General features: G+C 42.5%; 1 protein-coding gene across 2 annotated transcripts in view; it reads right to left on the bottom strand.

Annotated features, from left to right (window-relative positions):
* TYRO3 (TYRO3 protein tyrosine kinase) overlaps nt 1-17,054 on the bottom strand; it is a 141,536-nt gene that overhangs the window by 18,317 nt on the left and 106,165 nt on the right. For both annotated transcript variants that reach the window (XR_005774813.1, XM_040411726.1), the window contains exons 14-16: nt 16,787-16,879; nt 8,498-8,619; nt 6,611-6,720 (exon numbers count right to left, since the gene is read on the bottom strand). Coding sequence is in view for 1 of the 2 variants with exons in the window: in XM_040411726.1 (XP_040267660.1) it covers nt 6,611-6,720; nt 8,498-8,619; nt 16,787-16,879 (325 nt within the window). In the remaining variant the exon portion in view is untranslated. The remainder of the gene's footprint in view (nt 1-6,610; nt 6,721-8,497; nt 8,620-16,786; nt 16,880-17,054) is intronic.

Here is a 17,054-nt window from a genome sequence, read left to right as displayed (position 1 = left end):
GGCAGCTCTGAGCTGTCGTAGATTTCTGTTTAGGTGCATGGACTGCAGGAGGATGCGCCAAATTTATGACAAGGCCTACACCTCATCATAAATTAGGTGCATCCTCCGGTAGCGCAGGGAATATCAAGAAAGCGCCGGTCTTGATAAATCTCTCCCCACAAAGCCTAGTTACTGAATTTGCGGTCCCCCGTGCTGCCGCGACGGATCCATATCCATTCAACTTAAAAGGGTCCGTGATCCATCCACACTGCAAAAAAATAGAACATCCGTGATGCAGTGAGCACACGGCCGATGCCCTATATTGCGGACCCGCAGTTTGCGGACCGCAATACGGGAAACGGCCGTGTGCATGAGGCCTAAGGCCTAATATGGGATTTACTAGGGAGAAGCTAAACATTAAAATTTTTCCGGCTGTGCCTGCTGTCCTTCTTTCTGTTCTCAAAAAACTTGGTATGTTGTAACAATTGCTGCAGACTTTCAGCAACGAATGTGCCAAGGATCAATTATTTCGATGACAGCTGCATATCTAATACAGAAACAGTTTTCCTACAAATGCACTGTGGGAAAATTGTACACAGCCCCCTTCTGTGGATGCACACGAAGTACTGCACTAAATGTGGTTATTGGTGTATGTGCCTGATAAGAACACTTGCCACACAGACTGGTTTCCTATTAGCAAATGTTTAAAAGTATTCAAATGAAATCACAAAAATGTTAATGATTACACTGAAATATTAAAAAAAAAAAAAAAAATCACAAACGATATCGGATCTAATTTTTGTGGAATTTTTTCATTTATACATATGGTCATTTATTCCTCTGAAGTATTTCTAAACAAAACATCAAAGACAAAAAGACCGCAATATGTGCTAATAAAGGCGATATGAATAATTCAAATACACAGTAAATGACTCTCTAAGTATGCTCACAAATATGCCATACAGTAGCTAGTAAGGGCTTAATAACATCCAGAATACCGTATATTAGTCCGCTGCACTGTCCACTATCTGAATATTTATGGACTGGCATACTGTCCACACAGAAAGCAAGACGATGAATTCAAAGTTACGGGTATAAGGCTGGATAACGCTTGTTTTAACGCAAGAGAATTTAAAATAATGAAATAAAATAGAAGCCATCTGCTTTATTGGCCTCAGTCATTTACCGCTCAGGATCCTGAAATTCAATTAGGTCGAGAAATGCTGCTTTCTCAATCTGATGACAGGGCGCATTTGCGTGGGTCTTTTATTTAAATCCTATTCTCCTCTCCTGGTAGGGTGCATAATTTAACAATATTGTTCGAGTGGCCCAGATTCTGGGAAGCTATACAGTAACAAAACTAAATGAACAAATTCACACTTCCAGAAAAGTCATTATCAATGCTGGCCATGCATACTACAAAATCACAGCCAGTATTGAGTTTTTTTTCTCCTAGTTTATCACCTAAATAAGACCCTATTCCAATTGCACGGAGCTTATGTCAATTTGACTCACCCAAGAATAGTCCCTTTTATTTGGCCCCCATTTCCTATTAAAATTATTAATTATGAAGATTTTCATTTGCTAAGCAACACTTTGGAATAAGTTGGAGCTGTTACCCAACAACGCTCATTTGTCGGGCGACTGCATCTTTTATACTGCACCAAAAAGAATTGGTCGGCAGCGCGTTGCCCAATGTAAACAGCGATGTGCTGCCGGAAAATAAAAACTTTATGGCAATGACTGCTGCATGTAAATGGCACTTAAAGGAGTTGTCCAGCTTTTACTAAGTGATAGCCTATCCGAGGGATCAGCAACCCTGGCAATCCCAGAATACATCTTTCACTTCTATGGGAGTTGCAAGAACAGCCGAGCAAGTGTGCATGCTGGGAGTTGTAGTTTCACAGCAGCTGAAGTGGCAGATCACACTTACATGACCGTGTCCATGCAGCTCTTTCTAATTTCCTTTGGTGTTATACCTATAGGCAGGGCAGTGATCGTAAAATGTCACTGTAAATAGGTGGGTGGGAGGAGCTATAAACTACTAGATGGGCGTGGTTAGGGGCGGGGCTGGAGCTGTGGCAAAGAAAGGGGAAGTGCATCATGGGTTTGGTGGGGTACGGCAACAGGAAGTGCTACATACAGGATGGACAAACCCAAGTGATTGGTTTACACAGGGCGGGCTCCAGGTTCTTGTGGGCCCTTGGGCGTTAAAGTCTCAGTGGGCCCCCTTGTGGCATTTGCACGACGCACGCGACAATGAAACTGCATGTATTATAATTATATATATATATATATATATATATATATACACACAGTTCAGACCAAAAGTTTGGACACACCTTCTCATTCAAAGAGTTTTCTTTATTTTCATGACTATGAAAATTGTAGATTCACACTGAAGGCATCAAAACTATGAATTAACACATGTGGAATTATATACATAACAAAGAAGTGTGAAACAATTGGAAATATGTCATATTCTAGGTTCTTCAAAGTAGCCACCTTTTGCTTTGATTACTGCTTTGCACACTCTTGGCATTCTCTTGATGAGCTTCAAGAGGTAGTCCCCTGAAATGGTTTTCATTTCACAGGTGTGCCCTGTCAGGTTTAATAAGTGGGATTTCTTGCCTTATAAATGGGGTTGGGACCATCAGTTGCTTTGAGGAGAAGTCAGGTGGATACACAGCTGATAGTCCTACTGAATAGACTGTTAGAATTTGTATTATGGCAAGAAAAAAGCAGCTAAGTAAAGAAAAACGAGTGGCCATCATTACTTTAAGAAATGAAGGTCAGTCAGTCAGCCGAAAAATTGGGAAAACGTTGAAAGTAAGGGCTATTTGACCATGAAGGAGAGTGATGGGGTGCTGCGCCAGATGACCTGGCCTCCACAGTCACCGGACCTGAACCCAATCGAGATGGTTTGGGGTGAGCTGGACCGCAGAGTGAAGGCAAAAGGGCCAACAAGTGCTAAGCATCTCTGGGAACTCCTTCAAGACTGTTGGAAGACCATTTCAGGGGACTACCTCTTGAAGCTCATCAAGAGAATGCCAAGAGTGTGCAAAGCAGTAATCAAAGCAAAAGGTGGCTACTTTGAAGAACCTAGAATATGACATATTTTCAGTTGTTTCACACTTGTTTATTATGTATATAATTCCACATGTGTTAATTCATAGTTTTGATGCCTTCATAGTCATGAAAATAAAGAAAACTCTTTGAATGAGAAGGTGTGTCCAAACTTTTGGTCTGTACTGTATATATATATATATATATATATATATATATATATATATATAAAAAAAACTTAATTGTACGACCTGTACTTTTTACCATTTTTGCATACATACACCTTTTTGATCTGGAATCCGCAAAATGCCATTGTCCGTCAGGGATCTGTTGTGCTTTCCATTCATAACTGAAATCGCAAAGCAGATGTGAACAGAGTCTTACAGGTTGCACAAACTACAACAGTACGAATGGCCCCGAGGGTTTCTCTTATAAGATCTGCATGGCGTTTCCATGTTTTCCCTGCGCCTCAATTGGTTTTCTATGAGTTATTGGCTTTCCTCTCAGGGTCCATTCACACGTCCTCATTTTGCAGACCGCACATGGCCGGCACTATGATAGAAATGCCTATTCTTGTCCGGGGCTGCGGACAAGAATAGGATAATGCTCTATCTTTTTTGCGGGGCCACAGAACGTAAGTGCGGATACGGACAGTACACAGTGTGCTGTCCGCATCTTTTGCGGCCCCATTGAAATGAATTGGTCCGCATCCGTTCCGAAAAATTGCAGAACAGATGCGGACCCATTCATGCGGACGTGTGAATGGACCCTTACACTCTGATCAATTATTTGCCCTCCAGTTAAATTGGCTCAAGTGTGTGTATATGAAAGATGGGGAATTAGACAGCAAGTCCTCTGGAAACAGGGACTGTCAGAGTGAAGTCTGTGTACAACACTGCAGAATATATAGCCGCCAGCAGTCTCCTTTTTACCCCGATTTCTCCTGATTTTAGTTGGGTCCCCCTATAACATTTTCAGCCTTGTGGAGATCTGTCGGTCACAACACGCAATTAGGTTTAGCCAATATTGTTCTTGGAGTCCTCTCTTGCTGTGATACAGAAGACGGCTGAGGACTTGGACCATGGTCCAAGCAAATTGGCTGGTCTGGACATGGTTGTGGCTTCAGGCGCACTCTTTATGCTGGGGCTTTCTGCACTGCATGGCTTCAGACACCAGCTATAAATGAGGGTTAATGACTTTGCTGGCGTCGAAGAAGCCAATTTCCTCTCTCTCTCTCTCAGCTCCTCATCGAACATTTGCTGTTCTAGTCATCAGCATGGCATGCTTCCCTGTGCCAACTTGTCTCAGACAAGAGATTGGTGTCTTCTGAAATGCCACTTGTGCCTCATTTCCCATCGACATTATGTCTTTCATACGCACAAATCTCGACACCATGGAAAATGGACAACAGTAATCTTCTTTCCTCTGTAGGGATCGACGATCACAAGGCTCCTACATTGTTTTTCTATTAGCGACAGATCTATACATCAAGGCTGCACAGCCTCATACATATGCATAAAACACAACATAAATCTAGACCCGTACAGATCAGCTGCCATATGGTGCCTTATGGTATACCACATTTCAGTAAATATGGTCCTACATTTACTCTGCTTTAGGCAACAAATATTATATTTTTATCTTCAGGCGCATTGATTTACTGCGCTACACAACCCCATATGCTATCAGCTCTGCAGGGGAATAAATTAGTACATCAGTCCTGAATGCAATCTTAACATTCATTTTATATTACAAAGGTCTCGAAATGTAGAATTACAGTACAAGCCGTGTGTGCTCTACTAATGTTCTTATATTCTTATCTACACTCATTTTCTTGTATATAATAATAAAATAAAAAAATTATTGGGGGGGAATTTAACGCTGGTCTATGATATCCTCTGTGCGCCCGCCTCTTCATATATTCGTTGCATGCTCCGGCAATCCTTGTGCCGACACTAAAATCGGAGCTGCTGTAAATTTTAGTCTTCTTTGACACCAAAAAAACTGATGCTGGTAACGCCCCTCCCCACCTTGACCACACATCCTTTTCAGGAAAGTGGTGAAGGCGGCGTCCAAACGCTACTTACGCTTACGTTAAGGTGCAATGGCGTTTAAAAAGAGGTATGCATGGGGGAATGATATAATGACTTAATGGCACTGGAGTTTTCAGAATGCACTGAAACCTACAACCTACAATGCAATAAACCTACCTATCTACCATTATGCATACTCCAATTTAGGCTACAGGCCAATGTATTTTGGGTTGGAGGAATATAAAGCACCAATGACTCTCCGCAAATGTGTGTAATCTGTGTTGACTGTATTAGGGTGCCTGCAGCTTTTTGGGGTTACAATAATGTACAGTCATTTTTGTCAGCAAATTGTCAGCAAATTTTGTCAGCAGAGTACAGCAAAAAAAAAAAAAACGCCTGGGTATCAGGGCATGCTGTGGTCGCCCCTGCATTGTCATCCTGCTGCCAGCATTACCCCATTGACTTCAGAGGGGGAAACCACAGTGTTAAAAATGCATGTAAAAGCCACAACCAAGGGCTGCCATGCAATTTCCCAAATTTGCCTTTCTAATCTATAAGACAAATCTGACAGCCCCATTTTCTTTATACATCTGCAATCCCAGAACATAGAATATCGTGTATGCTAATCAATGTTCACTTTTGCAGAATAGATTTCATGCAGGCAACATGCATACGAAGGTGGTGGGTGCTCTACTGGAGAATCATATCCCAACTGGGTTGGCACTGTATGATTTGATCCCCACTTGGGGTTTTGAACATTGTGCTGGTTGCAAATTCTGGATATTAATCCCTATGATTTTTCTTGCTATGGCGTCAGCGATCTAGTTTGGGGCATATTATTGTTTATTCACGATCATACACGATATATCCGGGCCACCACCTTTACATTAGTTTTTAAGTGTTTTTAGGGTGTTTTAGTATTGTGATGGCTATTTTGTACAATAATGTCTCAATAAAGATTATAGGAAAAGTTTATCAAGTTGCAGAGTGTGGCACGCGCTGTAGTTGTGCAAAATTGTGCAACTTTTTGGGGGTTTCAGGCGTCCCTCACCCCATTTCAAAGTAGCAAGTGACGTAGGGTCATAGTAGGTGGACTGTCACATTTATTATAATCTACACCAGGAAACAGGCATAGATTATAGCAGAGAACTACACCAGCTCCCTTGCTGGAGTAGATCTCCACTTGCATGGACCTGCACAGATGCGCCAACAACATTTAGACGGAGGCATGCAGTAATTGTAGCGCAAGCAGGGGAGAGATTAAGCCTGGCATGTAAAACACTGGTCTTGATCAATCTCACCGTACGTTTATATGAACAATTCAGGGTCGTATTTTGTGTTACCATCATATATCCATGATCTCTGCTTGTAGTTTTTGTAGGGTTCATGATGATTAGAGAATACTTTTTTGGGGGTTGGATTGGGTGCTGTTTTTGTGTAGGTGGTAACACACAAACAACACCTCTACCATCCAGATTCTACTGCCCTAGACTTGGGTGACCGGAGGTCTAGCCTTGAACATAGGTACTCACATGCAGTTGCGAGTGGCGAGATCCCTGTGTATAAAACTTTTCGAGCTCAGATACTCCATTCCACTGCAGATGTCAATCATGAACCGGACTAAGGTTTGGATTGGCAGAGTCTGTGAATAAATACACAATGAAGACTAAATGCTCAAAGACATAAAGGCGTACAGAATGCACATGATGGCTACCAATATAGTCCTATAAAACTATGCACATAAGCACATGTAATACACAATTCTTATTTACTGTCATTGCTTAACGCAGCAAAACCTGCTTACAAACCCTACATACAGTAAGAAACTCTCTACAGCAACTTGGCGGTCCCCACAAGGAGAAACTTAATCCCTCCAGATCCACACCGAAGGCGTCTCACCCAGATCTCCACTGATGTCGGGGAAAAAACCCACAAACAGCCGTCTGCAGCTGGGTGTCTTATGGAAAATATTCTGGTTTTGGCTTATATTCCAAGTCATTGTACCAAGGCCATTTAAAGGGGCAGGCAGTAACTTGTAGAGTAACCATTCAACAGGTGGCACTAGAGAGCCAGTTTTTGTCCTCCTGGATAAGAGCTCATTTACAGTTCAATAGAGACACATGGATAAAATATAAAGGTGGATTTAGAGAGCTAGATAATTGTAAAGGTGCGGCCAATCACCCGATAAACAAGCGAAACGCTTGTTCATCAGGTGAAACTGACGTTTCGTGCAGGCTCCTAAATTATTGTTTCTTAGCACTCTGCTGCCCAAAAAACAATGCAGCTGTATGAGGATGAGAGATTGCTATTCTCTTACTGTGGAGGTGATGGTTGCATGTAAATGCAGAGCTTCACCTCCACTTAACGAGCAGCTGGCAGTCGGGAAGGAGCGCTGTCATCGGCACGTCTAAATCCACCTTTACTCTAAAAAAAAATTACCAATTTACTAAATTAAAGACATTTTTTTTTGTATGCATAGCTCAAAGTAAATTTAGCTGCTAAATCGTATCTTTGGATTTTAGCATATGTATACATTTCTGGTCATACCTTTTTGAAAGCATACACTTCAAAGTATTTGTCACTTACACAACCACGTGACGTATCAGCAGTAGAAATGTTTACAATTATATTAAGAGTTCAGGTTAACTTATCTTAGTATCAGAAAAAACAGCATGGGGCAAAAGCTACCAACAAATGCAATATTAGTTTAAGTGCAAACAAGCCTGAAGCAGTGGAGACAGCTTCACGCCGAGTCTACAAATGAGTTCTGTTCCACCACAAATAGTTAGGCCAATTTACAAGTCAATTCACTGTTCTAGAGAACAGGAATCTTTAGGACTGCAGACCTCAGCCAAAAGTAAAGTTAAAATTGAATCGGATAACACTTCCAGCCAGTCAGACGTAACATTGTACTTGAAGATGGAATAGGGATGTTCTAACACAGAGCAGTTTCAAAGACAGTTGCCCAGATCTACTAATCCTAAAGACCCGATGTCTAGACCGATACCAGATTTATTACAGGGGCTCAGGTTGGATGATAAATGGGGAGTAGAGCTAGACATTTTGTACTGATTCTATACCGACTAACATCAGCTAAAATGTTGGCGCAAAATGGTACATCTTAGACCCCGACCCTTCCAGTGAAGCTCCGTCCACTTTCCGCTAATCCCTGCCCCCTCATCGAGCATGTAAGAAAAACATGTAGAAACAATAGATTCACCAAATTGTGCCACTTTTGTAGACAGATTTTTGACGCAGGCGCATTTGTAACTCTGGACCAGTATGTCTATATGTTTAGACTTACTAAGGATGGAAGAAATAATACATAAAATAAAATTTATTGACTATGTTTCCAGGGTCAACAGTGTATAACAAAAGGAGGACTGGGCTACAGATAAGAAGGACTTCCATAGACTTACAATGGGCTCTTCCCCGATGCGTGACATCAGTAGGAAGGTGTGCAGATCACCATGCTTCATAAATGGCAGGATCACCATTGGAACTGGCAGTCTTCCCTTGGTACGACTTCTCAAACTCACTCCTAAGTTGAAAAAATATTATAAAAAATCACATTAATGTGTCCCAGAAAACTTGTGTTCTATCTCTCGTGCAAAGTAATGTGCGTCAACCAGACAGGTGCCTGAAAGCAGATATCCGGGTCAACCAGAGATTGAGTCTGTGGTTGAGTTGAACTTATGTAGTTTTGCTCATTACAGTGTATTTACCATTAAAGGACTTTGTAATTACATTTTATAATGAAGTTCAACATTTCTTTAAAGTCTGATAATAAACCTACCAGAAACAGCCATGAGGGGTAGATCCATAAATTTGTACTAAGGCTGGTCCTACACATTGGATAGCTGTCAAATGAACACTTGCTTGGCTGAGAGCCATTCTACCCACACATCTCGTATAGATGCCCTCTTGGCTGACTATGCATATGCTCTCAATATGGAGAGGGTAGTAAGCCACTATCAGACTCTTCTAGAGGCAACATCTCCCCGGAGAACAAATTTATCAGGCATTTTGAAATTCAACTGCCCGGTCCCTCTCACCCCCAACATCCGCCTTTGGTGGAGAGTTAGGAGGCCAAAATCGGTGGGTTTGGCCAACACTAATCTAATGTGTATGAACATTTACATTTATTACATAAAACCTAGGACTAAACTGTTGGGAAAATCCAATAGTGGTCCATGGGTATTTCAAATGGACCAGAATTGGATTTCATGAAAATCATGAGGCTACCTGGAATATTAAACAATATGGGGGTCATTAATTAAGTCTGGTATTTTAGACGCCGGTCTTAATAACCCCGTGCACTGGCGGTGGATCAGCCAAAGTTATGAAGAGGCGCTGGCCTCGACATAACTTTGATGCATCCACTGCTGGTCTAAATGGAAGACGGCCTCTGCGCTGGCTTAAATTTAGACCATTTTCTGCGCCTAAAACAGGGGTAGTAAATGATAAATGAGAGGGGCCGCCCTGTCCCCTTCCCCACCACGCCCCCTTTTTTAGACCTGCCGCAGATTGCGGCGCAAATAACCTGCCAGAAAACCGGCGTATATATGTTAATAAATGACCCTCTATGTCTTCAGCCAAAATAGCATCCTCCATTCTTCTTTGATGGCTCGCCACTAAGTTTTGGAACAAGGCTGTAAAGTTTTGTGTCCATTCAGCCAAAAAAGCATCAGTAATGTTGGGGACGTATGGTGGGTGATTTAATCTGGCCTCCAATCAGTGTTCACTGGGGAGTGCTGGTCATACTGGCTTTGTAGAAGTGCCATGCTGTGTTTGTGATGCTTTTAGGCGGCTGATTGACCATGGAAACCCAATTTGTGAAGCTCCTGATACACAGCTCTTGCAACAACACTTCTTCCAGAGCCTGTGTAGATCTTATTGCTGTAACCATTGTTCTAAGTGCTCTTTTTTATTGCTCTTTAATACCCGGTGACAGTAAATACTTAAAAGGGCTATCTCAGAATTTGATATTGACGGCCTATCCTTAGGATAGTTCAATAAAACCAGATTGATGGGGGTGCAACTCCTGGGACCCCCCCTGGCGGCAGCCTCCATGGATGCTTGGGCCTCTTCCTAGGCCAGTGACATCACCGCATATCGGTCACATGGCCTAGTTGCAGCTCAGTCCCATTCAAGTCAATAGGGCTGAGCTGCCATACCAAACACAGCCGCTATCCAATGTATGGTGCTGTTCTCAGAAAGCTGCCTGGAGGCTGCAGTGCTCACTGAAGCTCCGGTGAACGCTGCGGCTTCCTGAAACAGCTGATCGTGGTGGTGTTTGGAGTCGGACCCCTACTGATCTCATATATCCTGAGGATAGGTCATCAATATAAATTTCCAAGAGAACCTCTTTAAATGAAAATACAGCAGAAGGGACAATCTGGGGGAAGGCACAGCTATACCTCATTAATCCCAATAAAATGCATAGATGTATGACTAAATGTTATAGAAGTAATAAACGTGAGCATAAATCATCTAATCAGAACACCAATGGCTATTTTCTATACAGACATTTAAGTGAGGAGAATTCACAGACTGCTAGTGAATAATCCGGATAAATGAAGAAAAAGTGTAAAGTTGGTTGCGTCAACTGAAGAGTTCGAAAAGCTTGACAAGCATCACATAGTGCCGACAAGCTTAGTAACTCTTGACATGCATTGAATTTAATCCGCTTTGATATATAAGAAACGCCTTACACAACGCCACTTATGTAACAATATGTTTTACTATGTATTAGGCCTATTGCACACGACCGTATGTCTTTTTCAGTGTTTTGCGGTCCGTTTTAAACGGATCCGTTGTTCCGTTTTTTGTTTCCGTTGTGTTTCCGTTTCCGTTCCGTTTTTCCGTTCCGTTTTTCCGTATGGCAAATACAGTATACAGTAATTTCATAGAAAAAATTGGGCTGGGCATAACATTTTCAATAGATGGATCCGCAAAAAACGGAACGGATACGGAAGACATACGGATGCACTTCCGTATGCATTCCGTTTTTTTGCGGACCTATAGACTTTAATGGAGCCACGGAACGTGATTTGCGGCCAAATATAGGACATGTTCTATGTTAAAACGGAACGGAAAAACGGAAACGGAATGCATACGGAACACATTCCGTTTTTTTTGCGGACCCATTGAAATCAATGGTTCCGTATACGGACCGTATACGGACCGCAAAAAACGGCCAGTAAACGGGAAAAAAAAAACGGCCGTGTGAAAGAGGCCTTACACTGAAAACACAATGGCTACAGATAGTGTCTGGTTTAAAAAGGAAAAAAGGGTACACAATATTAAAATCAGCAATGTATAAACTAAAACAATATTCATACATACAATGTGTAGGGGGGGACTACCCAGTACTCGTATTATGGATTTTTGACAGATTCAAGCATAGACAGCATGGGGGACTCTAGTAAAGAATGCTCTGTTGGACCTAGTCCACCCATGCTTTACGTGGTTGGCAGGCATGGTATTTTCCCCTGCAGCCGTACATAGCTTTTTTCAGCCATTACTGCTGACCACTGGGGGTCTCTAAAGCTGGATAATTTTAAATCTGTGCAGCCATGTAAACAGATACGGCCCATACAGAACAAAGAAGATCTATCAACTTCTAAAACAGCATAAAAACATAGCGCAGTCTCTGCACTGATCAACATTTTTAGTCAATCATCTGCAAACCCCTGTCTCTCTGCAGCTGTGGAATCTCCCTCAGGCCAGCAAACACATCAACTAAAGTCTCTACAACAGTATGCAGATGGCAAAGACTTCCTTGTTGACGTGTAGTTTTCATTTACAGGTCAAAGCTATGCAAGGTATGTCTGTATACAGCCTATCTATACAAGAAAATCCAGTCAAAATAAACTCCTACTATATCACTAGTAGGCCTAGTTCACATGAACGTGTGTGATCCGTGGCCGTATTGCGGGCCGCAATACACGGCCACAGTTCCGTGTGCATTTCGCATCACGGATGCGGACCCATTCACTTCAATGGGTCCGCAAATCCGGAATTTCGGAAAGGCCGCACGGAACGGGACCCCTCGGAAGCACTACAGAGTGCTTCCGTGGGGTTGTGTCCCGTACTTCCGTTCCGCAAAAAGATAGGACATGTCCTATCTTTTTGCGGAACGGGTGGATCGCGGACCCATTAAAGTGAATGGGTCCGTGATCCGATGCGGCTGACCTACGGCCGGCGATCGTGCATTGCGGCCCACAATTTGCGGGCCGCAGCACGGGCACGGGTCACACGCGTTCGTGTGAACTCGCCCGTACAGGTGGAGTCTCATTCTGGAAATCAGTTGTAGTCCTAGATTAAAGGGCTCAATAAAGCATGCAAACCATTTTAAGACCCTATAAAATCGTACGATAAATCGGTCAAATTATCAGTAACAAGCGTTCATAGGAACACTCAATCCCGATAATTGCCTTCCAATTAACAAGGAAACGCTGTGTATTCAGGAAAGTGCTGCCGATAATGAATAGAACAGAATGAGGGAGATACAACTTGTTCCTTCTGCATTCAGTTTGCATCAGCCTGTGTAATTGGACCGGTGCATATGACCGCTGATTAATGTGTTATCATGCATCGGTGCTCGCAGGGCACTATTACACCTGAAGATAATCGTGCAGATCATCACCAACGAGCGCTCATATGAACACTTGTTAGTGATGATCCGGCAGTGTAATGCTGCCTCGGTTTCCCGATGAACAAGTTTGTAATTGGAATCTTTTAGCATGTTTAAAAGTCCTCGTTTGTCGGCGGCAGATTGTGACATGTAATCAAGCTCTGCTGCCGGCAAACAATGTATGTGGACAAGTGATAGCATTATTGCTCCGCCCCATACTATGGAGGAGATCGCTGGATGTAATAGCAGCGGTCTCCACCAGTAGGGAGAAGGCGATTGCCGGGAAGGAATGCTTCTTTCCCGACAATCGCCTGCTTCATCTGCAGGTGTAATATGACCCTTAAAGGGATTGTCTCACTTCAGCAAATAGAATTTATCATGTAGCGGAAGTTAATACAAGCCACTTACTAATGTATTGTTCTTATCCATATTGCCTCCTTTGCTGGCTGGATTCATTTTTCCATCACATTATGCACTGCTCATTTCCATGGTTACGACCACCTTGCAATCCATCAATGGTGGTCGTGTTTGTACAATACAGGATAAAATCAGTAGCCTATGTGTCCTCCCGGACCCAGCCACCAAATAGGCCAGATCTTTTTTCTACAGAGTGCAAGCACGACCACCACTGATGAATTGTAGGGTGGTCGTAACCATGGAAACGAGCAGTGTATAATGTGATGGGAAAATTAATCCAGCCAGTAAAGGAAACAATATGGACAATCACAGTACATTAGTAAGTGGCTTGTAGTAACTTCCTCTACATAATAACTGATATTTGCTGAAGTGAGAAAACCCCTTTAAAAAGGTACCTTCACACAAGCAGATTACCGTGTAAATTATTGTTAAATGCACAATTATCCAGCAGTGTAAAAGCAATGAACAATAGAGCAACAACTGACAATAGGTAGATTTCTCAATAATTTGATCGTTTGTGCGGGCACAAAATTAATCGTTGGACGTTAACGATTTTGTGTAAAAACAGAAATCAATAACTGCACGCCACTGAAACTTAGCTTTGTGTAAATGCAACTGTCTGCTTTACAAACTATGGATTATGTGATCGAAATTACGATTTTGTGAACGATAAGCGGCCCATCTGAATGGTCATTGTTGAAGCGTTTACTACACCAAGAAACGACTCGTTCGTTGCTCAATCGTACTGATCATCGCCTCATGTAAAGGCACCTTTAGCATCACTACAAATCTGACACAAAATACTAAAGGCGCCTCTACACGAGGTGATGATCGGTACGATTATCGTTCAGAAAATTGTAATTTCGATCACATATTCCATAGTTTGTAGAGCAGACAGTTGCATTTACACAAAGCTAAATTTGAGTGGCGTGCAGTTATCGATTCCTGTTTTTACACGAAATCGTTAACGTCCAGCGATGATTTTTTGTGCTCACACAAACGATCGAACCAACAAGAAATCTACAAATTGTCAGTTGTCGCAATATCGTTCATTGCTTTTACACTGCTCAATAATCGCGCAGTTTCACTTGATTTAATAACTTACATGAGAATCGGCAATTATCAGCAAGAGTCAATTCAGATCAAAGACAATCTGATTAGAATATCTAGTCAGATTTAAAGGACCACTTTATACAGCTTTTTCATTCTGCAAAACGGTGGCTGGAAATCCCAGATTTCTGTGGTCGTCTCACAATTATCTATGAGATAGCAGAAGATGATTCTGATGGGATTTCACATTTGACAATGAAAATGCTCATGCAATTACCGTATTTTTCGCTTTATAAGACGCACCGAATGATAAGACGAGGAATGATTAGAGGAGGAAAAAAATATTTTTCATCAGACCTCATATCAGATCCTCAGATCAGACCCCCATAAATATCAGGACATCACATCAGACCCCCATATCAGGACAGCATATCAGACCCCCATATCAGCCCTACATGTCAGAACCCCACCAGCCCTCTATGTCAGACCCCCATCACACCTCAGATCAGCCCTTAATGTCATACCCCCATCAGACCTCAAATCAGCCCTTAATGTCATACCCTCATCAGACCTCAAATCAGCCCTTTATTTCTGACCCCCATCAGACCTCAAATCAGACCTTTATTTCTGACCCACATCAGACCTCAAATCAGCCCTTAATGTCATACCCTCATCAGACCTCAAATCAGCCCTTAATGTCATACCCTCATCACACCTCAGATCAGCCCTTTGTTTCTGACCCACATCAGACCTCAGATCAGAATAAAATAAAAAACTCCTCTTACCTCTCCTGCGCTGTGGCTCCTCTTCATCTCAGAAGTCACGCTCCCCTGTCTTCTCCGCCCCGTGCTGCACTGTCACCTGTCAGCACGCAGCGTCAGGTCATAGTGCGCGCACTACGTCCTGACACAGTACGGAGTCAGGACAGTGCAGCGCCAGCCCCAGCAAAGAAGACCAGGGGCCGGCGCTTCTTCCCCACTCCCGGCACCTAATGCATACTAGTGAGCACTTCCATAATGGAAGCACTCATTAGTATTCGCTTCATAAGACGCACGGCCATTCCCCCCCCCCCACTTTTGGGGGGAAAAAAGTGTGTCTTATAAAGCAAAAATACAGTAGTCTTTTTCTTGATAGTAAGTAACCCGATTATGTTTTGGTTCACACAAATTGTATGTTTTCTGCTGATAATGCAGAAATGACAGTAGTGCTTAATGAATTTTAAAAAGGATATTGGTCAATCCCGACTGGTAAATCATGGGGTCAGTCGGGATGCTGGTATTACACGCTATGCTATTCTTGCTGACACTCAGATTCTCCAGGCGCCTTTCTCTCCCATGTAGAGAACGTGACTCTTAAGGTCCCCATACACATTAGTATATTGTCAGCCAAACCGGACCAGCAGTCAATCCAATGTATATGGGGAGCTCTTGACAGTCCCCTAACAGATTATGTTGGGGACAGAAGGACTGGCCGAGGTGAATTTCAATGCATAAGCCACATGGCAGAGGTGTTTCGCAGCATTTTTCCTCTCTCCCATTATGGGTCCATTCACATGTCCGTAGTTCTGGTTCCGCATCCGTTCCGCAATTTTGTGAAATGGGTGCGGACCTATTCATTTCAACGGGGCTTCAAAAGATGCGGACATCACACTGTGTGCTGTCCGCATCCGTAGTTCCGTTCCGCTGCCCCACAAAAAAGATAGAGCATGTCCTATTCTTGCCCGCAATTATGGACAAGAATAGGCATTTCTATCATAGGGCCGGTCATGTGCAGTCCGCAAATTGCGTAACGCACAGGTGCCGGTATCCGTGTTTTGCGGATTGCAAAACACTTATGGATGTCTGAATAGACCCTAAAGGAAAGGCAAGATAGCTGAACAGTGGTTCAGCAGACAGCTATTTAGGGTGATTGGGCACTTGTAACATCCTTTTATACCAGCCAATGGGAAAGAATTTTTGTATGAACGCTTGTTACTGATAATTGGATCGTGCAAATGTGCTGCCAACCACATCGTTCATGGGGTGAAAGCACGGTTGATGCTGTACCTAAAAATCCTTGCTTTAATCATTGTCCACATACAGTAGAGACTGCTCCTCCTAACATAGACCAGATGATTCCTGCCTTCTTAGCTATTAGGTATGCTGATGTGCAGGCAATTATTGAAAACGAACGCTTCATTCCTGATAATTGCCTTATCAGTCGGCCCGTGTCAAGGGGCCTTCTTTAACCTCCTGTACACACAGGAGGATCTTCAATGGCTATTTTATATACAGTATCTATGATGAGTTGTGACAAAAAATGGAATAGAATCAAATTTGTCAAATATTTGAATTTTTTAGGCATATACTAAAAGGCAACCTATAGAGAGAATTGCATGTCTACTGGGATAGGCAGTTAGGGAACATTATTATTTCATCCTTTAGACCCCTTTTTCTTCCTCTCACGCTCCCTCTTTGCAGGAGGGATGGGGAGGATACTAATTGAAGAGAACTATGACTGCAAAGCGATTTTTATTCAGATTATTTTAAATAAAAAAGGCAACCTATAACAATGCCGAACTGACAGCGCAAGTAACACAGGAGGTAACGTCAAACAATTTTACCTATTAATTTGCAGACGTTTGGATGGTCAAACTCCTTCATAAAAGCAGCTTCTCTCAAGAATTCTTCAATATCACTGGAGCAGAAAATTTCCGCTGGCAGGAGAGAGGAGAATGTTATAAAAGGCAAAGTGCGGAGGAACAAGCTCTGAAATTAGCATCCAGAAGGCTAATTTTATCTGCGCTGGAACTGAATCTGTGTTGGTCTATTAGAATTACTTCTAACAAAGTTCTTGTGATGTAGAAGCCAGCAGTGATTTAAAGACCGTCC

This window comes from Bufo bufo, chromosome 11, assembly GCF_905171765.1.
Source record: "Bufo bufo chromosome 11, aBufBuf1.1, whole genome shotgun sequence".
Lineage (NCBI taxonomy): Eukaryota > Metazoa > Chordata > Amphibia > Anura > Bufonidae > Bufo > Bufo bufo.
The sequence above is the reverse complement of the archived record's forward strand: the minus strand, read 5'-3'. Positions and strand labels throughout refer to the sequence as shown.